Source organism: Akebia trifoliata, unplaced genomic scaffold, assembly GCF_017979445.1.
Source record: "Akebia trifoliata isolate Shusen 1 unplaced genomic scaffold, ASM1797944v1 Contig00290, whole genome shotgun sequence".
NCBI classification, from domain to species: Eukaryota; Viridiplantae; Streptophyta; class Magnoliopsida; order Ranunculales; family Lardizabalaceae; genus Akebia; species Akebia trifoliata.
This window is the reverse complement of record NW_028236938.1, coordinates 1-25,883: the sequence shown is the minus strand read 5'-3', so window position 1 is coordinate 25,883 and position 25,883 is coordinate 1. Positions and strand designations below refer to the sequence as shown.

The following is a 25,883-nucleotide window of genomic DNA, read 5'->3' as shown; positions in this document are numbered from 1 at the left end:
AAACCAGGCCCTAGGAGATTGTTTAAAGCCATATAGGGATTTCTTCAATCAACAGACTTCTCCACTTCTTCCTTCTTCAAACCCTGGTGGGACACTCATGTAAACCTCTTCATCCAAATCGCCATTAAGAAAGGCATTCTTAATATCTAGTAGATGGAGCTCCCAGTCTAAGTTTGTAGCAAGCGACAGCAATACTCTAATAGTGTTGAGTTTTGCAACAAGCGCAAATGTCTTTATGCAATCTACATCATATGTCTGTGTGAAACCTTTAGCAACCAGCCTCGCCTTGTAATGTTCTCTGGTTCCATCAAACTTATATTTCACTGTGAACACCCATTTACAGCCAATCGGATTCTTCCCATTTGGTACCTTAGTCAATTCCCATGCCTTGTTTTTCTCAAGTGCTTCCATCTCATCACGCACTGCCTTCTTCCACCTTGGGTCAATCATGGCCTCTTGAATATTCTTAGGAATAGTGACTTCAGCAATGTTGGTTGTGAATGCTAGATAAGAAGCTGATAACTTGCTATATGAACAATAACAAGAAATTGGGTGTAATGTACATGATCTCACACCCTTTCAATTAGCTATAGGCAAGTCATCGGGATTTTTATGTTTGAGACCTGGGGAAGGATTTTGATTACCTTGCTGACTAGTCACTCTCAGGTTGGATTCTTTTTCATGCTCTAAAGCAGTGATAGGTTGTACTTCCTTGGTCGAATGACGACGAGAATAGACACGCAACTCAGATTGTTGCCTTGGTAAATATTCTCCCCCTGTTTCCATTTCTGGGGCATCTGTTTAAGACATAATAGGCTGGTCCGAACCTAGTGGTCTAGGAGTAGACACTGATGGGCTAAAAATTGGTTTAGGAAGGGCAATCTTGGCAATCTCCCAAGAGTAGTCTTCTCCTACATTCTCCCCCTAAAGATTAGGACTGGAAAAATAAGGACTATGTTCAGAAAAAATGACATCCATGGAAGTGAAGAAGCATATGGAGAGAGGACAATAGCACTTATACCCCTTTTGGAAGGGGGCATACCCTAAGAAGATGGCTTTTGTGGCTCTAGGATAAACTTACCCCGATTCTGGCTATGGATAAGAACGAAGACTATGCACCTAAAGATTCGTAGTGGAAGAGAAGTGAATATTCGAGTATGTGGGTATATGGTTATCAAAGAGCTGAGAGGAGTTTGGTATTTTAAAACTAGACTAGGCATTCGGTTTATCAAGTATGATGCAGTAAGAACGGCTTCTCCCCAATACTATTTTGGAACATGAGTTGTAAACATAATAGCCCTAGCAACCTCTAGGAGAAGTCTATTTTTTCTTTTGGCAATTCCATTTTGTTGAAGAGTTCCGGGACAAGTGCTTTGATGAAAAATTCCTTTTTCTTTTGGGTAGGGTCCCAAGATTGTATTAAAATACTCACGCCCATTATCTATATGTAAGGTTAGGATATCTGTTTGAAATTAGGTTTTTACAAAGAAGTGAAATTCCTTAAATATTCTCCCTGCATCTAATTTATCTTTCATTAGGTAAACCCAACATACCCTAGTATGGTCATCAATAAATGTTATAAACCATCTTGTTCCAATTAGATTAAAAGTACGAGAAGGTCCCTAGATGTCACTGTGTATTAGTGCGAAAGGTTTAGAGGCTATATATGAGACAGGAGGATAGGAGGCACAGGATGTTTTGCAAGTTGACACACATCACAAGACAAAGAATTCAGATTTTTATTTTTAAATAAAGTTGGGAATAAAAACTTTAAATATGGAAAACTCGGATGACCCAGTCTATTATGCCATAATATTATTTCACTACTTAGATTTTGAAATAGAAACGGAAACAGAATCCCTAAGAGACACATGATCTTGTCTTGACTCAGTCACATTGTTTTCGAGGTAGTACAGCCCATCACAAACTTTAGCACTGCCAATCGTCCTCCCCGAGAGCAACTCCTAAAATTCACAATGAGAAGAGAAGAATTTAGTGACACAATTGAGGTCTTTAGTGAATTTACTGATAGAGATTAAGTTACAGAAAGATTGGGGACATGGAGAACTGAGTGAAGGGTAATGTATTTGGATAAAATGATCGAGCCCTTTCCTGCAACAGGATATAATGATCCATCTGCTATGCAGACCTTATAATTTTCGGGGCATGGGGTGTATGATGAAAAATATGAACAACCTATCATGTGGTCAGAGGCGTCAGAATCTATAATCCAAACATCCTTTGTTATGTGAGCATTCAAGGCTGTGAAAAAACTACCTTTTTGTGCTAAGGTGCCGAATGATATTTCTAGTGGATTCGGACTAGCCACTAACTAGCCAGTAAGATACTTTTGCAATTGCTCCAGCTAGTCCTTGGTATGAGAAAATCCTCTCATTTGTTCGGTTGTGACTTGATATACCCGTGAATCAGTTTGCTTGCTGGGTCTCCAATTGGCTGATTTGCCATGAATTTCCAACACGTTTCTTTCGTGTGTCCAGGCTTATGACAATGATCACACCATGGCCTCCTGCCTCATCCTCACGTCTCTCCTTGCTGTGGGTTGGGTCCTCGTGAAACCAGCGCAGAACTTTCTAAGATAGGTTGGTTGCTCAGGTCCTTATTCATCACTTGCCTTCTATTTTCCTCTCTTCTTACTTCGGAAAATGCTTTTCGAACGGGTATGAGTGGTTTTGTTGCAAGGATCCTTCCACAGATGGCATCAAAGTCTTTGTTAAGACCATTCAGAAATGCAAAGGTCCTTTTCTTTTCTACTATCTGCTGGTACAGGGTACTATCTTCAGGAATGTCCCATTCAAATTCTTCAAAAATATCAAGCTGCTGCCATTGGCGTGACAGGGTATTGAAATACGTGGTGACATCCATGTCTCCTTGTTTCATGTTGATGAGGTGGCTTTCGAGTTCGAACTGCTCCGAGGTGTTTTCCCGGTTGGCATAAGTTCTCTTCACAACTTGCCAATTCTCAACAGCAGTCTTGTAGAACAAGAATGTTTGGCTAACTTCATTGTCCATTGAATTAAGCAGCCATGACATGATCATCAGGTTCTTGGTCTTCCATGCCTTATATCTCGGATCACTTTTCGGTAGAGCTGCTACCTCTCCAGTGAGATATTCTTCCTTGCCACGGCCTCCTACAGCGATTTCAACGAACTGCGCCCATTGGACGTAATTGCGACCATGAGAATGATGGAATGCTCCACACTGTAACTCACCACCGGTTGATTAGATGGAGAGGCTGAAGAAGTAGGTGAATCAGAGGTAACCTCTGATGAAGTGTGCGGTCCTTTCTGACCGGTCATGGTTGTTTTAGCCATGGAGATAGAAGGTTTTCTATGGGCTCAAATGCTGCTCTGACACCATGAACACAATATGAAAAGAAAAAGTCTTCTGATTGTTATTTCAAAGTGAACGATTTACAAGATTATTTATAGAAAAATCAGGAAATAAATCAGCAAACAGAAAAACAAACTTATCCTAAAAATTAGGAACCAAATCTTATCAAACTAAGATTTAAAATAATTCAAACTCTGAGGTGATAAGATTCCTAAATATACGGAAACAAACAGCTTTGAATTCAAATAGCTGTTATTATTCCTAAAACATCGAAATCTCCAACAATCTACAATCCTACTTAGAGTTTTAGTAGGATTTATGTTTCTAATTCTAGTAGGATTTCTATTTCATAGTTAAGTTAGGAGTACAATTCCTTGTTAGTTTATAATTTGTTCTTAAATTCGTTTTTATTATTTATACTATAATTACAAGTGTTTAGAAGTATCCACATTGAATTATAATAGAATTAGAAAGTTGTTATTATGTTATAGAGATAGGTTAGGAATGTTAATTTTTAGTATTTTAAAAAAATTCTAAGTTGTTATGATGGAGTTATCTATATAAGGAGCTCCAAATCCTAAAATTGATCATTCTCAATCGATACAATTCTTTGTTTAGAACAATCTATCTTTTAGTTTTCTAGAGTCTTGAATCCATTGATTCAACTTGTTGAACTTGTAGAAGTTTAGATTAGTGTTTAGAGAATAAAAGAATGGAGAAAGTGGGAGGAGTCGAATTTGACTCTCTAACTATTAACCATGGTATTTATATATAAAACTAAAAATAAATGAAATTACACATATACCCTTATAACACTTATATAAAATATCGATATATCTAACACTCCTCCTCAAGCTGGAGAATATATATCATATAATCCTTGTTTGTTACATAGAAAAATAACCCTATCACTTCTCAATGACTTAGTAAACAAATTAGCAAGTTGATCTTCAGACTTGACATGCATTGTGACAATTTCACTACTCAAAAGCTTTTCACGAACAAAATGATAGTCCACCTTGATATGCTTCGTCTGCTCGTGAAACACTGAATTAGAAATTACATGCATGGCTGCCTAGTTATCTCGTAAAGGACTCATAGGTGTCTCTACTGTGAAACTAATCTCCTGAAAAAAATTTCTCAACCAAATAAGTTCACAAGAAGAATGAGACATAGTTCTATATTCAGCTTCTACACTTAATCTGGCCACCACTGTTTGCCTCTTGCTTTTTCCATGATACAAGATTACCTCGTATAAATGTACAATAACCTTTGGTAGACCTCCTGTCTAAGGGAAAACTAGCCCGATATGCATATGTATATCCTTCAATCTGAGTATGACCATTAGGCTTGTATAACAAACCACGTCCTGAAGATCCCTTTAGGTATAATATGTTGAATAGCTACCCAATGTGGCATCCTTGGTGCTTCCATAAAATGACTCACAATGCTAACAGCATGTGAGATGTCTGGTCTTGTGATGGTGAGGTAATTCAACTTTTCAGCTAACGTCATGTATCTGATAGGATCATCAAACATATCCATGTTCAACTGTAAGTTTCAACTTATAGTCCATGGGGGTACTCACTGGTTTTGACCCAAATAACCCTTTCTCTTCTAATAAATCTGGCACATACTTCATCTGAGAGAAACTAATACTACAACTTGAACAAACCACCTCAATACCAAGAAAATAACTCAATTTTTCCAAGTCCTTGGTATAAAATTATTGTTGAAGATAAGACTTCAACATCTGTATCCCATCAGCATCACTACTAGTCAAAACAATGTCATCAACATAGACTATCAGCAATACATACCTTTGTTCAATTTTCTGATGGAAAACTAAATGATCTGTCTGACACCACATCATCCAATTGAACTTACCAAACCATGCCCGTGGAGATTGCTTCGAACCATAGAGTGATTTCTGAAGCTTACACATTTTCTCAGTCTCCCCTTGAGCAATGAACCCTAGTGGTTGCTTCATATACACTCCCTCATGCAAATCATCATGTAAAAATGCCTTTTTAACATCTAATTAATATAAGGGTCAGTCAGACATAACAGTTTATGCAATTAACACTCGAACCAAAGTGATTTTTGCAACTGGAAAGGAAGTATCAACATAGTTGACTCCATAAGTCTGTGTATATCCCTTAGCAATTAACCGAGCTTTCAATTTATCACCTATACCATTAAGATGAAATTTAACATAGACCCACCTACAACTAACAACATGTTTCCCAGGAGGAAGAGAAACCAAAATCCAAGTATCATTATGATGTAGAGTATCCATCTCATCAACCATAGTTGTCCTCTATCCCAGGTGAGATAAGGCATCCTGGAGATTCTTAGGAATAGAAATAGAAGAGACAGTAGAGATAAAAGAAGACAACGAAGCATAAGAAACAAAATTAGATATATGATGTCTAGTAACACAAAAACATGTACATTTGTGAATAATGATATGTAATTCACTAAAAGATGAAGCAACATCCATTACCTGAATGGAAGGAGGTACCAGTACAGAAGGTGGAGATGGATCTTCCGATAGCAAAAAAGTTGGTATTGACGATACAGTAGTGATCTTCTTATGATAAACTCGAAGTTGTGGAGTAAAACTAGGTTCAAAAATAGGAACAGGTAAAAGAATATGCTCTAATATAGCATTAATAGATGAGCCAGTAGAGAAGTATGGTGTAAACTCAAAAAATATAACATCAACACAAACAAAGTGTTTGCATAATGTGGAACGATAACACTGGTAACCCTTTTGGGTATGACAGTACCCAAGAAACACACATTTCAAACTCTTGGGATCTAACTAGTCACGACCAGGACCTAGATGAGGAACAAAACAAACACCCAAAAACATGAGGAGGAAGATGAAAATTAGGATGATTAGAAAATAAGATTTGATATGGAAAAGTACCATCAAGGAGAGCAGTAAGCATACAATTGATGAGATGACAAGCAATAAGCACAACCTCACTCCAATAATATTTGAAAACTTTCATCTGAAACATTAAGGCACGAGTAACCTCAAGAAGATGCAATTTTTATGTTTAACTACCCCATTTTATTGAGAGGTATGAACACAAGATGATTGATGAATGATACCGTGAAATTGCAAATAAATAATACAACGACCAAGAAAAAATTATTTTGCATTATCAAAACGTAAAATGCAAAAAGAAATGCTAAATTGGGTTTGAATTTCCATATGAAACTGTTGAAATATATTAAACAACTTAGAATGATCATTCATTAAAAATGACCAAGTCATCCTTGAATAATCATCCACAAAAATAACAAAATATTTAAAACCTAAATAAGAAGTAGTGGGGGAAGGACCCCATACATCAGAATGCACTAAACGAAAAGGACTAGACTTTCTACGACTCACACTAAGGGAAAAAGACACTCAATGGTGTTTGCTAAATTGACACGTTTCACAATTAAGTGTAAAGTCTTTATTTAAAACGGGAACTAGACTCTGTAAAACACAAGGAAAAGGATGACCAAACTAACAATACCACTGAAAGGTGTTAGAAGATAAATGAAGAGCTACTGGAACTAGAGCATTGTTGAGAAGAAATAGACCATCTACTTCACACCCGCAACCAACCATCTTCTTTGTCTTTAGATCCTAAAACACACAATGAAAAGGGAAAAATGTCACTGAATAATGCAATTTCTTTGTAAGTTGACTCATAGAAAGAAGACTAGATGAAAACTTAACATAAAATACTAATGGCAAAGAAAGACTAAGGTTGGGTTGTGAAGTTCATAACCCAAAAACTTTTGAAACTGACCCATCAACTAATATAACATTTTGACAAGAAGATGAAAAAAGAGATGATAACAGGTGAAAATTACCTGTCATATGATCTGATGCACTAGAATCAATGATCGAGGGTTCGTAGATGATAATAAACAAGTGGATACCATACCTATCTAGGTTAAAATAACAGTAGCTGATGAGTTGAAGACTAGCTTGTAATACTCTTCTCGAGAAAGGACAATGGATTCCTTCTCAATACTCTAATCAAATCAAATAGTAGGTTGTATAATATCCTGAACTAAAGATAATGATGCTTGAGAGACAAATGGTCACCCATGAAGATCCCAACTAAAGTCAATAGTGTGTCCATCCTTATCACAATGGGTATACTTTCGGATTCCACGACCTCCACGGCCTCCCCCTGAATCTTTACCACCACCTTTACCTCCATGACTACCACCACGTCCCCTACGACTACCTTTGTGAGCCTGACCACCACGATCTCCAAAAGTAGCTAAAGTAGAACGATCACTCGTAGATTGGCCACTATCTGATAAAGTAGCTTTCTTTAATCTAGAGAAAACATCTATCAATAAAGGAAGATCAGGACTTTGTAAAATCTAAGACTTGATTATATCATACTCTAATTGGGGGGATGAAAAGAGATGAATAACATCCATATCCTCTCTTTGCTTCTGCATTTGAAGGATATCATTGGATATAGGCTGATATTGATTCAATTCTTCACGCATAAGCATCAATGTAGCGCAGGTCTAGTACAAGAGTTTTATCATCCTGCTGTAAGGAGAAATACTACTAAGTGATCTCATAAATTCATGTTATATTGTTGGATCTTGAATACATGTGCCTCACTTGTTCCCAAATCTCTTTTGTAGTATCCAAAAACATAAAACTAACATTGATCTACGACTCCATATTGTTCCATAGCCAAGTAATAATCTAAGCATCTTCTGGTTTCTATACCTCAATGACTTTTTCATCAAGAGAATCGAACTTCACTTTGGTTAGATGAGATTTCTTACCCTTAACCTTCAAAAATATATCAACGGCCTTCGACCACTGTATGTAATTACTTCCATTTAAGCGAAAAGAAATCATTTGAGTTCCAACCAAATCAATAAATATACCAAAGACAGTCTTCTGCTCTATGATGAAACAACTGATTGCCCAAGAATCAATAAAATTGCTCTACAATTTTCAACGCTTCCCCGACAAAATTAAAATTTTGTTCCTTTTAATTCGAATATTTTCGTGAACGAATTTCTACTGCCAGAAAATCGCCTTAACACGAATTCTTTATAGCCAAGATTTGCGAAAAACCTTCAATAAACAGAGAAATCTATCTTAGTAAAATCGTAAGGGTTCTAAAATTCCTCCAAATAAAATCGCAAGGTTCCAAAATCCTTTCCAAATAAAATCACAGATCTGAACACTCACTGCACCATAGCTAACCACTAATAACTGACAAAAATCCCTTGATCTATGATCACATTAGGGATATTTTCCAATCATAGAAAAAATCCTTCAAACAAAGGATTTTAACCACCACAAGGATAATGGGTACAAATTCAAATAAAAAATATCTGATTTATACCAAGAGAGAAAAGACAGAAAAAAAATATGGAAGAAGAGAGAAAACCAAAATCCGATCACTAGAGAAGCTTTGATACCATGAAGAATATCAAATTAGGGTTTTAGTGAAGAAAAGAATGGAGAAAGTGGGAGGAGTCAAACTTGACTCTCTCACTATGAACCGCAGTATATATATAAATTAGAAAATAAATAAAATTACACATATGCCCTTATAGCACATATATAAAATATTCATTTATCTAACAGAACCTATTAGTTCCACTTGAGTCCATTGACCTAAATATTACGCTTCCGCTACACTATATACGCAAAAGTGTGCTTTTTTAGCTAAATTCCCAAACATCATTAAAGATTCTTTTTTCTTTTATAGCTAAATTCAAATGTGACTAAAGAATAGTTCAGAGATCAACTTCTCCTTGATGTGTAATCTTGCATAGAGTTTCTAATAAGAACCAACCTGATCATGTCACCTTAAACTATAAATAGTGTACTCTATTGAAAATCTTAATTGCACCTTTTCACATCGGATACACAATTCATACCATCCCTTAAATTAGTACTAACATTAAATTATAAACCAGGGGTGTTGTATAATGCTTAAGAAATAAAACAATTAGTGTTAACCCAACTACCAAAATAGAAGGTTTCCCAGTAGCCAGTATCTCAGAACAAGTCATTGCACCAGCTCTTGAAACAACAAGGTCCGCAACTGCGTATGCCATATCCATTGTATGAAAGAACCTACAAAATATCGGAAGTAAATTTAGATAATTTCAATAAAAAAAATTATTAAATGCTAAAGATAACACTCATAAATAATAGACATAAGAAAACGCTAAAAACAATGATGCAACATGTAGGAGAGAAGATCCACACAACAATTCAACAATAGCTTTTAAAGAGCAATAACCATTAAAAGTGAAAAAACAATGATCATTAAGTTGAATTACAAGACCAGTGTCATTGAAATCTTGGATCCAAGGACTTGAGAAGTTTGAAACCAAACTGGGATACTTATTGGAATATTCTTGAATTAGAATAGGAAGCTTACCCATCGCCTTGAATCAAAAAAGGTGAAAAGGGCATTCTATTCAATTGTGATTATGAGACCAACATCTAGGTGATTAAACTTTGGTGAAAGAAGATCTAAGATAGGTGTGGGCTTGGAACTTGTTGAAAAGGTGCATCAACGATGGGAAAGGTATGGAATGAAAATTATCTTACGGCACGTAATAGACATGTGATCTTCTACAACATTTTTTATTTTTTTTTGGCTTATTGTGGGTATGATCTACTAACGTAGATCGGTATTGCCCATATAATTCAAGTAAATCTCGATCCATGGAATCCCAAGAAGGTAAGAACTCCAACTTATCTGATGTTTCTTCAGCCTAATACAATATACAAGTGGGTCCTGCACTATGAGCAAGCTGTGTGAAAAACCATTTCTTTTTTCGATTCTGTGGCAGCTTGGGCAAAATGGGATTCTACCGGGACACCACATATTTTTGAGTTTTCGTCATTGGTTACTATGATTTTAAATCTCATCCGAGATTGAGACGACTTGTCCAATACGTCTTAATATCGTCCACCAACGAAACAGACAGACACGTCAAACGAATCGAACAAGATTTTGATGTACGACATCTACAAGTCTAAGTAGTTTTCTAAGTAATGTCCAATTTGAGTTCTAATAGGATTAGAAAGTTAGTATGATATTATAGATAGGTTAGGAATGTTAATTTTTAGTATTTTAGTAGGATTCTAAGTTGTTATGATGGAGTTATTTATATAAAGAGCTCTAAATCTAAAAATTAATAATCAATCAATTCAATTATATTTTCTCTCTCAATTACCTTTTTAGCTTTATACATTAGTTTCTTTCAAGCTATTATTTATTTATCAATTGAATCTATTGATTTAAATTGATTTGAGGTGTTCTATTAAACACAATATCTTAATTCCTATTGAATCTATTGATTCACACGCTTCCGTTACGTCAATTTTTATTAGAGCTTTTGCTACGATCCACATTCATAGCTGGTAAAAGAGAATTTATCACTAAAACTGAATTAGAAGCTCAATTCGAGAAGTTTGAAGAAGGTGAACATTTCAGTTGTATTATCCGCAACTTATTGCCAGCACAAAATATTGATCATTCAAATCGACATAGTCTTTTTCGGACTACATACAAGGTGCACGGTAAGTTGTGCCAATTAATTTATAGATAGTGAAAGTTCAGAAAATATAATTTCAATTGACATGATCGATGCACTCAAACTACCCACTACGCAACGCCCTAAACCTTATTCTATCGATTAGGTGGACGACAAGCGCAAGAAGAATGTGACAAACCAATGCTCGTTTTTTTTTAGCATTGAGCAATATAAGGATGATGTTATTTGTGACGTCGTCCCAATAAGAACATACCACATCCTCTTAGGAAGGCCTTGGCTTCATGATAATGATGCCACCCACAGAGGCAAAGCCAACACCTATTCTTTCATGCCTAATGGTATCAAAGTGATCCTAACCATTCGCATGCAAAGCCCAAAACCGCCCAACCAGCCAAGGAGAATGGAACATGCTTTATTTCTACCAACATCAACGAGGACTTGAAGGAATCAAGTCAAGTGCTTTTGGTGGTAGTACAACCTTCCAACAAAAACCCTCTTACTCAAGCTTCTCATCAAGTGTAACCCCTTCCTTAAGGAATCTTGTGTTCTTCCTTCCAAATTGTTAGATTCATTGCCTCCCATGAAGAATATACAATACTACATCGATTTGGTGCCTGGTGCTGAAAGCGCCCTCGATCCGCGGGGTGCGCGGATCCGCTTTTGACCCTTGAGGTTTGGGAGTCGCCACCTAGTTATTACGGTCTAGGAACCAAATTGACCCGACAATGGATAAAAAGAACTAATCTACTATAGAAATCTGAATCCGGGGATCATGTTACGGGGTTGGAAGGTGTTAGGCACCAACCACGCCCGGCCAATGCCGGTCTCTACTTATCCCAAATAGATCTACATTGCTAATGATAAACCTAGATAAAAAAAATAAAAAAAAAATTTACCTTTGATCTGCAAAAGTGTTATTCCCTCAGATCTGGTTAGAATGGCTCATTGTACCGTATTCCTTACTTCGTTCTATCTCCGGATCTGATTCCTGATCTCCGAGGTAAGGTATCTCCTTCTTGGATCTGAGTGCTTCAAATTTGTTGTGGATTTTTGGGATGTTTTTGAGAGGTTTTTGGGTGTTTTTTAGGCTAAAATCGGAGTAGGGGTGTTAGGGAAGGAGTTGGGGCTCCAAAATTAGGGTTTTGGAGAGGCTATGGAGGCTTCTTTACCTACTTTTCCTAGGGTTTTTTCTTTGATACGAAAATAGAATGTGGAGGCTCCTATTTATAAAGTTTTTAGAAGCATTAGGGTTTGATTAGGGTTTCAATTAGGGTTTAGACTTTGGTCTCATGAGATGGACTTAGTCTTTAGGGTTTTGACTTAGGGTTTTGACTTTAGTCTTAGGAGATTGACTTGATTAGTTTAGATTAGGGTTTTGATTTAGGGTTTTGACTTTAGTCTTATGAGATTGACTTGATTTGTTTAGATTAGGGTTTTGATTTAGGATTTTGACTTTAGTCTTATGAGATTGACTTTAATACTTGACTTTAGTCTTACTTAATTGACTTTAATTTTGACTTTAGTTTTATTTGATTGACTTTAGTCTTGCTTGATTGACTTTAAATTTTTGGAGAACCCCTCTCTATTATATCTTTAATTCTTTGGACCCCCAAATGGAGGGGTCCTTAAAGAAATATCTTGCGAACCCTCAACAATTTTGCCTGAAAGCCTGATTGATCGATTTTTTTGTTCACATTTTAAAATTAATTTTATTAATGTTTCACTTTACATTATTTAATGATTTATTTATTAATTTCGAAATCTTTAATTATTAAAATTGTGAAATTACCATTTTGCCCTCGAAGAGGATTTTTTACGTTTTAAGTCGTTTTCCATGTTTCAGGATGTTTTGGAATCAGTTTTTCGTAAGGAATTCAATGGGAATGTTGGTTTTTGTCATTTATGAAATTTTTTTTATATGAAATGGTCGTGAACTTTATGAGGGGTATTTTCGTAATTTTGTCAAATTCTGTTAAAATTGGTGAAATGATTTATTTGGTTCCGATTTGTTGTTTTATGTGTTTAAATGGGTTTTCCTAAGCGTAATGTAGGCTCTAGGGTTGTTTTGATGTTAGGGGTATTTTGGTAATTTGATCATTTTTAGTGATTTTTATCGTGAAGCTTCTTTTTGGTCTACAAGATGATGATTTCTATGTTTCTGGGGTCGTATTTTCCTAGCGTAGTGTGGTTTCTAAGGTTTTGTCAATTCGAGATACCTCATACGGATTTTTGAAACACATCTGGTAACAAAATAAAGCAATGGAATACACATCCATCATTGGGAATCATTGTGATCGGGTTGACGAGTTGATTAATCAGGCGAGTGCAAAAATGGGGTTTCTACAGGTGCAAGTCTCCCAAATCTGCCCCATTATGGGATGAATCCGAAAGAGCATGACATATTGAAAGAACAAGTGAAAAAGAACCTTGAAACTTCTATTAATAAATAAAGAGCCAATGTCGATAAGCGTAGAAGATTCAAAAGGTATAATGAAGGAGATTTAGTCAAGATTTATCTTAGTAAAGATTGTTTTTCCATCGAAATTTACAATAAGACCAAGTTGAAGAAAATTGGATCCCTTCGTATCTCGAAGAAAATAAGCAATAATGCTTATGTGATAAATTTACCTGATGATATGCTATGCTCAACTAAATTCTCTAAACAAAGTCTGAAGAACAGATATCACTGGAAATGGATTAAAGCAAGAGATGAAAAAAAAAACAAGAAAAAAAAGGGCCTTCAAGAAAAACTCAAGGACAAGTTTTTTCAAAGAAAAGGGGGCCTGATGTAGGGCATCTACAATTCTAAGTAGTTTTTTAATTTGTTTAGGATTTGTTTCTATTTTCTAGTTTTAGTTTGGTTTATATTCTTTAGTTTTAGTAAGATTCTATTTCTAGTTCTAGTAGGATTTCTATTTCATGGTTATTTTAGGAGTACAATTCCTTATTAGTTTCTAATTTATTTTAAATTCATTTTTATTATTTAGGTTATAATTAGAAGTATCCAATTTGAGTTCTAATAGGATTAAAAAGTTAGTATTATGTAATAGATAAATTAGGAGTGTTAATTTTTATTATTTTAGTAGGATTCTAAGTTGTTATGATGGAGTTATCTATTTAAAGAGCTCCAAATCCGAAAATTTATAATCAATCAATTCAATTATCTTTTCTCTCTTAAGTACTTTTTAACTTTACGCTTTATTTTTTTTCAAGCTATTGCTTGTTTATCAATTGAATCTATTGATTCAAATTGATTTGAAGTGTTCGATTAAACACAATATCTTAATTCCTATTGAATCTATTGATTCACACGCTTCCGCTACGTCAGATTTAAAACCACAGTTCATTTTTCCTCTTTGTTGAACGAGACGACTCAAATGTATCGAAAAACTCATCTGAGACGACCCCGTCTCATTCATGGATGAGACATCAAAACGAGCTTTTAAAACCATGTTGATTACCGATCGAGCCAATGGAATGGAATGAGATAATGATCTCTAGAGATCTTTCCTCTCTACTTACTCGTAACACACTTTCCCTCTATAAAAGACTTCTTCCGGATGGCATAATTGTCCAATTGATTCCTTGATCTTTAAAGAAGACTGAATCCTCCTCCTCCTTTAGGATGGGATCGCCGTTGGTCCTTCTTTCACAAATGATTTATTGATCTCACCATTGCTAGTAGTTTGCGCGAACGCACGAGGGACTATCCTTTCTATTGCTTGAGCTTGCTTTTCACTCTCAAGACAACGGTCTTACTCTTCTATATAGCGAATCAAAGCAATTCGGGTGAGACTAATCCCACGGTCACACACACTACCCCCTCGAGAAGTCCTACGTGTAATTGGTCGAGTCAAGGGTCAATCGGACCGTAGAGGGTGGTGTCCCCAAGGAATTCGTTGCTTTGTGGGGTTTCAAACACTTGACCTACCCACAATCTTCTACAACATGTGATGAAGTTGCAATTCCCTATTCAACTTGGAGGAATGGGGGAGTTTAATATAGCCTGCCACAAGAGGCAGAGGTCAAAGCCATTAACAATCATCCTTGGGAAACGAAATGGGCTCTTTAGAGTTATCCCTAGAGATAGAAGAAGGATCCATTCACAGCCACCCTCTAGAATTAGTAAATCTAAAAACACCCTTTTGGAATGAAAGTAACCTGGGGACAGTCATCTAGGAACATTCCCCCAAGCCTTTGGAGGTAAAGGTTTATGGCCACCCTTTAGAGATGAACTAAGGGACAGTGGTCCCTTGGGATGAAAATAATTTGCGGGGTAGTCATTTTGAACATCTCTATGGCCTTTGGAAGTAGAGGATGGAGCTATTCATGGCTACCACATAGTTCCTAGGATGTAGATGGCAGAGCCATTAATGGCTACCCTTTGGACTGGACTAAGAAGCAACAAGTCTAAGATGGAAGAAGTTTGGAGCATGCGTACAATCAGAACATTTTATGTCATCTTTGAAGAGGTCCAAAACTCCATGTAAGGATATAGCATAAAAATATGGCAACAAGAGGAAGAACTTCCCTAGCGAAAGCTTGACTGCCATAGGGCAAACAGGTCTTGGGTATCCTCAATGGGGTAGGAGACTAAGACATGACACAAAAGCCATAGTGCAACCAGCGTCGCTAGGATGCATGGCAACCTCCCATCCTTTAGCTTCCCAAAATTCATCTCACATGGAGTAACCATTGAAATTTGAAAAAAAAAACCTGGCAGTTGGATTTTCAGGAAGATTCATTCTTGGTCCTTTTGTTCAGGAGATATAGATTGTGCTTGGCAGTGCTTTGCCCTTGGATTAGACCAGCTATTAAGACTTCCTCTTCTTTGTTCAGCTCATCTAGCCCTAATGGCCCAAATTCCACTAGAACTAGCAATCCCAATAGAATGTAAACATCCTCGAGGGTCACCCCAACCTCTCCTAGGCACAACATACAAAGGTATGGGTTTGTCAACACTCGACACCAACAAAACATTAGAGAAAATAACACTGGGGTGTTTTGCTCAATCCAGAGATTAGTGGAAATGCATAGGGTATTAGGATTGCCTGCCTCCTTCAAGATCACAGCCTTGGTACAATCATTCATCATTTCTATCACACAACCAGCCCACAAATCCAAGTGATAAGGGTGGGACAAGAATTCAACAGGTCAATGCACGATATTCCCTTGGAACAAGAGGAAAGTGTGGTTAACCAGGCCTCACACTGATATTGTTGAAGGCGCCTTCCTCACACGTGAATAGCTATGCATGCTCCTCAGGAGGGGTGGAAGGATTAACGATGACATGCCTCCAGGAAGCCCTTTGACTGGGTTCGGACAGAACACGCACACCACCAAGCCAACGGTTTGGAAATGATTTATGAATGGGGAAATATGAATTGCAGCAGTATGATTGCCAAAACTTAAAAACCAACTTTCCTTTTGACATTCTAGGTGCAATCAAACACCAATCATACATTTTCAGAGGAAACTCAGAAAACATCTTATCTACAATCATACAGGCCCAAATAAGTAGAAAAACATCAAAAATCAAATAAACAAGGAAGAAAACTCACGGCGTCAATATCAAATGAGGGTGATTCTTAACAAGGCTTTCCATCTCATTAAATGCTTCAACCCCCGTCTGCCAAATGATAAACATGTTCTTGTGCTCCAACAACATTTGATGATACATGTTCAGTATAGCAAAGTTAATTGCATTAGCACCTAAAGACCCACCAAGAACCAACACAACCTTCGACTCTGAATCCCAAGTCTTCGCTGCCCTAGGAAAGAAATGCAACCTCGCTACCGCCTTCGACACATATTGCCTCAAAGATAACCTAATTGGATTACCACTTACAATACACTTCTTGTTCTTTGGATAATACTTCACTGAAGAAGGAAAAGCCACAAAAATAAGATCAGCGAAACGTGAAAGAACCCAATTTGCATAGCCCGGTACAGAATTCTGTTCTTGAATCACTAAGTTTAAGCCTCTCAGAGCGGCAGTGAGGCAGATTGGAGCAGAGACATACCCACCAGTTCCAACAACGATTTGAGGATCGAAATTGCTCAAAATCTCCCAACTTTCGATCATAGATTTGATCAAAAGGTATGGGAAGAGAAGGTTAAGGGGAGAGATTAAAGGACGGGTTAAGGGAAATGCAGGGATGGAGACAAACCCATATCCAGCAGAGGTGATTGCAGTGCTCTCCATGCTGTTTTGAGTTCCAACAAAGAGGATTTGAATGTTAAGGTTTAATTTCTTGAGATCATCAGCAATGGCGATAGCTGGGTAGATGTGACCACCTGTTCCACCAGCAGCGAACATGATCCGTAGATCATTACTGGTTCTGGTTGGGGAAGAACGGTTTTCATCCGTACGATCTAGGGCTAAGCAAGAGAAGATCTTGTGAACCCTGAAATGGAAATAGAGACATCAAACTAAGAGAGAGAGGTCTTTGAATTTTGAAGTAATGAGAATACCTGCCTTGAGGTTCTTGAGATGTGGAAGGAGGGGTCTTTTTGTAATTTAGAGAAGTTTGAAGTAAGTGAGAGATGAGATATCGAAGAAGCCATTAAAGCTGAAGCTCTGCTTCAGCAAATGGAGCATTTGTGCTGCTGAGTTGCAGAGTTGCGACGATTTAAGTATGGATGGTCCCAAGACCCAACTACCAATTACTTGTTGTGTAGTGGCCGAGTGGGCACTTTAACGTTCATGGTCCTAATTATTAGGTATACAAAGGAAAGAGACTTGTGTCAACATGGTTTCAAATTTCGGGTTTGACGTTTGTCTCCTTCGTGGGCGAGACCGAATTGTCCTCAACAACTTACCTCGGTTTACAATCATTTTTGAATAATGCTCAACTGACCTCAAGCTCGTAACTCATATCTCACTTTTCATCGAGATACAAGTGAAAAAGCATCTATGGTTTTTATCCATTTTCACTTCAAGAAGCGCGATATAAGGTTCTAGCTAGAGGTCGCTACAACATGTCTCATAAACTAGATTTTACCTCATATCACACTTTTCTGATGTGAAAGTGTGTAGGAATTGTAGAGGTCAAATTTGTGATTTGCCTCGAGATCTGATATATTTCCTCAATTGATCTTGATCTGCTCTCCAATTGGTGGTCCATGCACCACAGACACTCCTAGTTTGGATGCCCTATTTGTATGTTTCTTCAATAGCTTCCTTGTTTTAGTAAGTTTCTTTGATCATCTTTATCCATGATAGAATCTCTCATTGATCTTCTCCTCCTTTTTTGGTTCGTATCTTAGTCGAAGTTGGATTGTTCGATCTAGTATGAAATCATGCAATTTTAGTGACCGACAAAGCTATTTTAGATTTAGGTATATTTCCTAACCCTGCACCTTACGTTATTCTTATTTTCGATCACTTGTCCCTTCCCAGACGTTAGGATGTTGTATTCTTGCATGTGTTTGCCACGTATCCTATAACCTGAGGCTAATAACTTTTCCTTCCACAATGTCCCCTCTTGGAAGTTTAGGTACAACCTAAGATTCTGAGACTCATTATCCAACCTTGTGCCTCAAAGCATTGTACACATGGCTTAGCTGGGTTGGTTCCCCTTTTAACGGTCGTGCCAATTAAACGTCCCTAGGTCCTCTTTTAAGGCCTTGTTGACGTGTCGATTTGATTCCCTATATGTAATCTTTAATGCGTGCCAACCAAACAGTGTGAATGAGTTCAAAAAAGGTGTCGTGCCTCGTGTTTCATGTTGACTACTATTCATTGCTTATACTCACGTGTTACGTATTCATTGGCTCTATTACACACTGTTGCCACCTATTCACCTCGATCGATGTGTCTCATAATGCACATCTTTTCCTTGGTGATGTCGTTTCTCGATGTTCGTCTCCCTCATTATTACTTGGTCTTTCAATGTGATCCAGGCTGTTAATCTTATCACAAATATTAAGGACCTTTCTTCTATTTAAGGGATCACTTTCCCCATTTTTTTCCTTCTTTATATCTCGTCATCTACTCCTTGCCCTAGTGTGCTCTCTGTTTCTTGCCCTGTGCATCTTTCCTAGATTAGTTCTTCTTCTTTGGCTTATCTTCGCCTTTAAGGTACTTTTATTTCTTAACTCTCTTCTTGAATTTTTCTTTATCATCTTTCCCTCATTTCGAACTCTTAAGACGGGAAAGAAAACCTATAAAACCCATGTTAAACCCTAAATTGAGTCTGTTAGAGCTCAATTCACCATCCCTGACTTCGTTACCACCTCCTATACTAAGGTGCCCAGACCCTTAGAATAGTGGGAAGAGGGCACTACAGTGATCTGTTAGGTTTAACTCCATGTTGGCCTCTAGATTCCCTTGAGTCTTTTGACTCACGAAGTCCTTAATTTTTACGACAAGGTCCCTAGCGAAATGATGGGTAATTTTTATCAACTCATTCGAATGATGGAGTTGGTAAAGTTGAAGTTGGCAGAGCACCATAAGCTTAGACTTGACAATATCCGTGCTCAGTTCATGATAAGCAAGGCCTTGAAGATATTAGGCCACTTCTATTTATTAGAGAGAAAGGGAAGGACATGTTGTTCGACCTCCCTGACTCTAATAAGGAGTGGCCCATGTTTCCCATAACGATCATGGGTTTTTGGGAATGATCCTCAAAACATCCCAAACCCCCTAAAGTATAACAAGTTACTAGGCGTAAGTAGCCCAAGTCTTTCCCTTGTCTTATTTACTGTGAAAATTTTTGCTAACTTCTAGGTGTTCTTTTTGTTCTTATTAGTTACCTTAAGGATTCAGATCCTCCTCCTACTGTTGTCCTCAAGGAAATTTTATGAGATCAAGGCTTAAAGCATCAGTTCACCTACTTTTCCTCTTATACACCTATTACCTTGAACCTCATTCCCCTACTCTCGTCTTCCTCAGCCCAGTCCTCATCTTTAACCAACTCTAGCCTTGGGCTTAGTCTTACACCTGAGACCACACCCAAACTTGTTACCCCCCAATCCTCCTTTTACCAACTGTGTGATTGGGATGAAGAAGAAGAATAGATGGGAAGCCCTCTTTGGCTTCAAAAAGTTGCCCCTCCTCACTCTTTTGTTAATTCCCCCGTTAGCCATATTGATTAGGACCCTCATGTCTAAGTCCTACCTCTGACCTAGTCTTACAGTGCGTTTGTAAAACGCTTATTTCAGTACTTAACAGTGAACGCAATTCAGTTTTAGCGATTAGCACGTTTGTTTTAACAAAATTTCAGTGATAATTATTGAAAAATGTGCGAAAATTTTAAGCGATATTTTATCACTTAACATTGATTTATAATTTGCGCTCAGCACCATTAAAAATATGGGCAGACAAGTATGCCCTTTCAAATTATAAATATTACACCCAATATCCTTTGCTGAAATACCAAAGGCAGACCTCCCCAAATCGAAAAAGCACCCAAGAAAACAACAGAAAAACTCTTCCAAAGATTTCCACTTGAACCCTAATTTGTGTCTCAGGTAGGCATCTGGTTTCTCTAATATCTTTCTTTTGTTTCCCACTTTATACATTGTTGGTGTGTTTTTAGGTTTTCTACATCTAGGGTTTTTGTTCTTCATTTTCATTTATCCGAAACTTTGATTTCTTCATAAATGTGATACATATTCTCCCTCTACTATGTAAATTAATTCAAATTACTTGTTTTCTTCTTCTTGAATTATTTTATCTTGGAATGTGATAACTCTTTTAGATTTTCATAATTTTTAGAAGTGTGGGTTTTTGTTTTGAAGCCTTTGGATTGCAGTTTAAGGACGTGGGGTTCATTTGTTGTAGCAAAAATGTTAATCAAACATCTTACTGGTCATCTAAATTAGTATAACTTCCTTATAAATTAGTTGATCCAAACTTTTGGTTGGTTAATAAGAGGATTGCAATTTAGGCGTGAGTTATGGTAATTTTTATTTAGATTCTTACATTTAGAAAACCATAATTGTTATTACAGATCTTCAAGTATAGTAGATATCGTGGTTGTTTTTTCATAGTAACCAAGTTCGGATTCAACAATTATTCGGTAGGTAGTCAATTCAGTTTAATTGGGAAAAGATACAAAAAAAATTGGAATTATAAGACTGTTGTTTTTAAGCAATAAATAGGTGTATTGTCAAGTTAGTTTTCATGAGATGGACAAAGGTTGACATCAGAATTTGTTGTTTTTGTAATCGAGCAACCCCTTATTCACCGAATTAATTCCATGAGCTACCATTTTAAATTTCTTTGGGTCTACGGATCCTTCAATCCAGTGTTCAACATGAAAGTTTTGAGCCACTCTTTTTAGAAGTAGTGCCAGTGATGGAGCACATGAGAAGTTGGGTTGTTTAAATTATTTTTTAGAAACTATAGTTGCCATGATTTGAACTGTATTAGTGGCTCAATTCTTTTGTTGTAGCTTGCTTTATACCCATATGATTAATTGTTATTGTCATAGTTTGGAGGATGTTTCTCATAGGGTCCAGATGATATAGTTATGTTATCTTTGGTTTTGACAACATTTAATTTGTAATCGAGTTAGACTGTGCTAAATGAGATATTCTCTTCATTCTAGTTTTACTTTGTTCCTCTTTCTAGTTTCATATGTCACTTGTAAATGTTTCATCCTAACCTTCTAGTTTGGATTTTGAATCATCCAAGCTATTACTCTAATATTTTACTTTAAAATAAAGTTTGGGTCAGTGTTGAGTTAATTTTATATTAATTTAGTGAGGCATAGTGCTGACTTTGGGACCACAATGACCAAAAAGTTGATTGATGTTATAGTCCTCCAACCCTTGTAAAGTGGTTGCATCGTATTTCTAGTGCCATAAATGGATTGACCCTTACTGTATGATATGATTTGGAGCCTTATTTTACCATAATATTTTTCTTATCTTATAACTCTGTACATCATAATACATAACCAATTTGCTGGCTTTGGGATTGAATCTCACTTATTTTAGGTGCAAATCAAATGTATTCTAGCCCAATTTGAATTATTAGCCACGTGCACAATTTGCAGTTAGGTTGTTATGCCAAACAACAATTGATGTTGTTACATGCTTTATATGTAAAATAAGAGTTCTTACATGCCATAATATTATACCTTATTACTTTGTACGTAATACAGAACCAATTTGTTGGCTTTGGGATGGAATCTCACTTATTTTAGGTGTAGATCACATGTATTCTAACCCAATTTGAATTGTTAGCGACATGCACAATATGTAGTTAGGTTGTTATGCCAAACAACAATCGATATTGTTACATGCTTTATATGTAAAATAAGACTTCTTACATGCTAAAGTAATTTAATTACTTTTTAATCTCCAATACCCTCACTTTTTTTGTCAATTGAAGCTTTTCTCAAACTGAGTTTGTTGGGAAAAACATCATCACTAAAACGAAAGACAACTAAGAACAGTTACCACACTTCAATGGAGAATCAATAAAAAAATAAAAATCGATTGTATATGTAGTGTTCTCCATAACTTGATTTTTCGTTAAGTAGGTTCTCCAACCATCTCTTTAAGATTTTTGGTATATTTGTTTTATATCTTCTATACCAATAGTCATGCTTTTTATAATGATTGGATATGTAGCATTCTTTAATTATTTGTGCCTTAGTTACTAGGGTGACAATTTTATTTTTAATCAAATATTTGAAATGTTTGTTATTGATTAGATATGCCTCCTAAAGAAAAAATAGCAAATTGAAAAATGGAACTTAAGAATTTGTTTATCGACTTATGTATTGAAAAAGTCAATCAAAGTAGGAGGTCAGGAGAGAGCTTGAAATCCCATTATTGGATAAGGATAATAACTAAGATAAAGAATATTACTAAAGAATAATTGACTCAACGAAAACTAAAGAATGAATGTGATTATCTAAAAATGCTCTGCGGTGTTTAGGTGAAACTTACGACCACCACCTGTCATAGATACAACACTGCGTCGGATACCTTCGATTGGTCGGATGACAAATGAGACGACTTTATTAAGGTAAATTTCAAAACTATTTTTTTCTATTATTCTTTCAAAATATGGATGAAAATTCTAATTAGACTAAATACATTTCATGTCATAGAAATACCCTATTGCGAAACAATTATGTACGAATTCATTGAAGGATGTAAAGAAGTTAACTATTTTTTTTAAGTGCACCTTGGCAGAGGGAAACAGTGGATGGGTTCCACATCAAACAGGATTGCTTGTAGATTCTATTGCATCCACAAATTTAGATAATGAAAATACACTAAGTTTGAATGCATTTAACGAAGAAGAGGAAATGACCATACCCACCACTCAAAATACCGAAGATGCAAGTCAAGATCATTAAGAACTTATTTGTAATTCTTCAACCAGTAAACGTCGAAAAAATAATAATTTTTTTGAGTTTCAAAGTACTGTATAGTCTCTTATCACTGTACTTGGAAAAGAACCTGACAATGGTCCGTCTGTTCTTGATTGTATTAAGATATTGAAACAAATGACTAATTTGGAGGGCGGGAGTCATCTTTATAATTTTGCACTCAATACGTTTGTCAAATCGAAAGAATATCGTGAAACATGGATAGTGTTGGATGATGAAGATAAGCAGTTGTCTTGGCTAAAGAGTTTTGTTTAAATAAATTATCTTACTTTTATGAATGGAATTTGTATGAACATTAATATGTGGTACAATATTTTTATGAGTATAAGTCATGTATTAAACTTTGTGATAGATGTTTTTTACTTATATAATATTTTGTTGATTGATGGATATATTTTGTTGGTAAATGGATATATTTTTATCATAAAATTTTGTTGATGATTGTGTTCTTATTATGATTTGTATTCTTATTTGAAAACAACTATGCATCCAATGCTTAGGACACCACAAGGAAAGAAAATATTATTAGTAATAATGATGTTATTATTAGAAAGTCTAAAGCGATTATCTATTACACGTGAACCTATGAATGTATCCTCATCATCTAATGCAAAATTTATAAAGGAACTTCTAGATGGACCTTCTTCAAATTGTCATGAATTATTGAGGATAGAGAAGAGTGCCTTCATTAGCCTTTGTCATTTATTTCAAGATCGATGATGGCTTCAAGATAGTCGACATATTAGAGTATTAGAAATGATTGCAATCTTTTTTATTATAATAAGTCATAATTGTAGGTATTGATTGGTTAAAAATCGATTTCAGCATTCATTGTAAATCATCCACAAATACTTTCATAAAGTGTTAATTACAATATTATACTTTCATCTCTTGACGGATCCATGAAGGAAATTAGAAGTCACAGATGTCTTAGACAAACATTCAAGGTATATTTTATATTAGGGATTACATAATAATTATATACATATCATTAAATAACTAACATTAATGTTATTAAATTGTGAAAGGGGCAATTGGTATATTAGATGGAATACTTATCCACATACGTATTCCAACAGATAAACAAATACCTTATAGAGGAAGAGGACAATCTGATTGCTATCAAAATATTATGGTTATTTATAATTTTGATATAATTTTCACGTACGTCCAAGCCGGCTGGGAAGAAGTGGCACATGATTCACGGATTTTAATGGAGAACATTTTTTATCATATAAATAGATTTTCAATATCTCTACCTGGTAAAAATAATATTTATTTATTTTATATTAGGGATTAGTTATTACATTTTATAAGCTTAATGTGATGTTATTTTTATTTTGATGTAGATAAATATTATCTTGTTGATACTATCTATTCGCAAACACGTGGGTTCATGGCACCATATCGTAACATTCGATATTGGTTGCCTGATTTTCATCGTAGGAGAACTAGGAGTAAAGAAGAGATATTCAATCATTCACATGTCAAGTTAAGGAATGTAATAGAGAGGTCTTTCGGAGTTCTAAAAGCATGTTTTCTAATTTTAAAAAGGATGGTGCCATTTACTTTTCCAACAATCCGAAATATCGTGATTACATTCATAACAATCTACAATTTCCTTCGTAGGATTTCAATGACAGATGAGCTATTTAGACAATTTGAAAATGAAGATGTTCCTATAAATATGACTAACGATGAAGATGACATTCACGAGATCCATCATTTATATGAGAAAAATGAACAAACGTTCATGATTGGTTTACGTGGTCAAATTGCGAATCAACTTATCAATGCAAATCCTTAAACTTATGTGAATTATGTTATTTGAATTTATATTTTAAGTGAACTATGTTACTTAAATTTATGTTTAGACATTTTGTATGATGTAAATATATTTTTATTTTCTCGTTTGTTTCTTATTAGAATACATGAATGTAAGTCATTGCAAACATTTGAATTTATGTTGATATATGTTTATTTTCATGTTTGTTTCTATGTTTATTACTTGTTTTATTTATAATATTATATTGTCTATTTAAATGGATGTAAAAATTCTATGTGCGTGTGATGAAGACCATTGCCAAATTTGTATATGTGGCGTCCCGCCAAAAGCTAACACAAATCCCCATGTCAGATCTCGAGGTATTAGGTAGTACCTCGAAATTTCGGCATGGTCTCCTCTGTTTATGCTAGCATTCCAAGGCGTTCAACCTGTACCTGATAAACGACATACAATCCTGCATATATATATATATATATATATATAATATAATACTAGCGGAAGCTTATATACATCCAATAACGTACGAAATATTAGAGTGCGAAAGAATAATCAGAATACAGGATTATACAAAATTCCTCACTCTAACAGAATTCCTAACACTCAAGACATAATCCATAAGATTATCTGGAGGAACTGACACCACTAGGGGGTATAGCCCTAGTACTTACCAGGTGACAGACTCTGGTTGCCTATCTGACCAACCAGATGATCCTCATTCATGCTCTATACTTGTCTCGCTAAGTTCTGAATCTGAAAAAAAAAATAGAGAAGGAAATGGTGAGTAACAATGGTTACCTAGTAAGGAAACAAAC

At 35.8% G+C, this 25,883-nt stretch overlaps 1 protein-coding gene across 5 annotated transcripts in view; it reads right to left on the bottom strand.

Moving 5' to 3' along the window:
• LOC147381708 (uncharacterized) overlaps positions 1-17,625 on the bottom strand; it is a 37,970-nt gene extending 20,345 nt beyond the window's left edge. For 2 of the 5 annotated variants that reach the window (XR_015174412.1, XM_086430058.1), the window contains exons 1-3: positions 17,408-17,623; positions 16,491-17,336; positions 9,385-9,493 (exon numbers count right to left, since the gene is read on the bottom strand). Coding sequence is in view for 4 of the 5 variants with exons in the window: in XM_086430058.1 (XP_086286184.1) it covers positions 9,385-9,493; positions 16,491-17,336; positions 17,408-17,496 (1,044 nt within the window). In the remaining variant the exon portion in view is untranslated. Of the gene's footprint in view, positions 1-6,540; positions 7,004-9,384; positions 9,494-16,490; positions 17,337-17,403 lie in introns of those variants that run through there. The other 3 variants (XM_086430059.1, XM_086430056.1, XM_086430060.1) reach the window with 3 other exon arrangements.
• Positions 17,626-25,883: the final 8,258 nt, after the last annotated feature.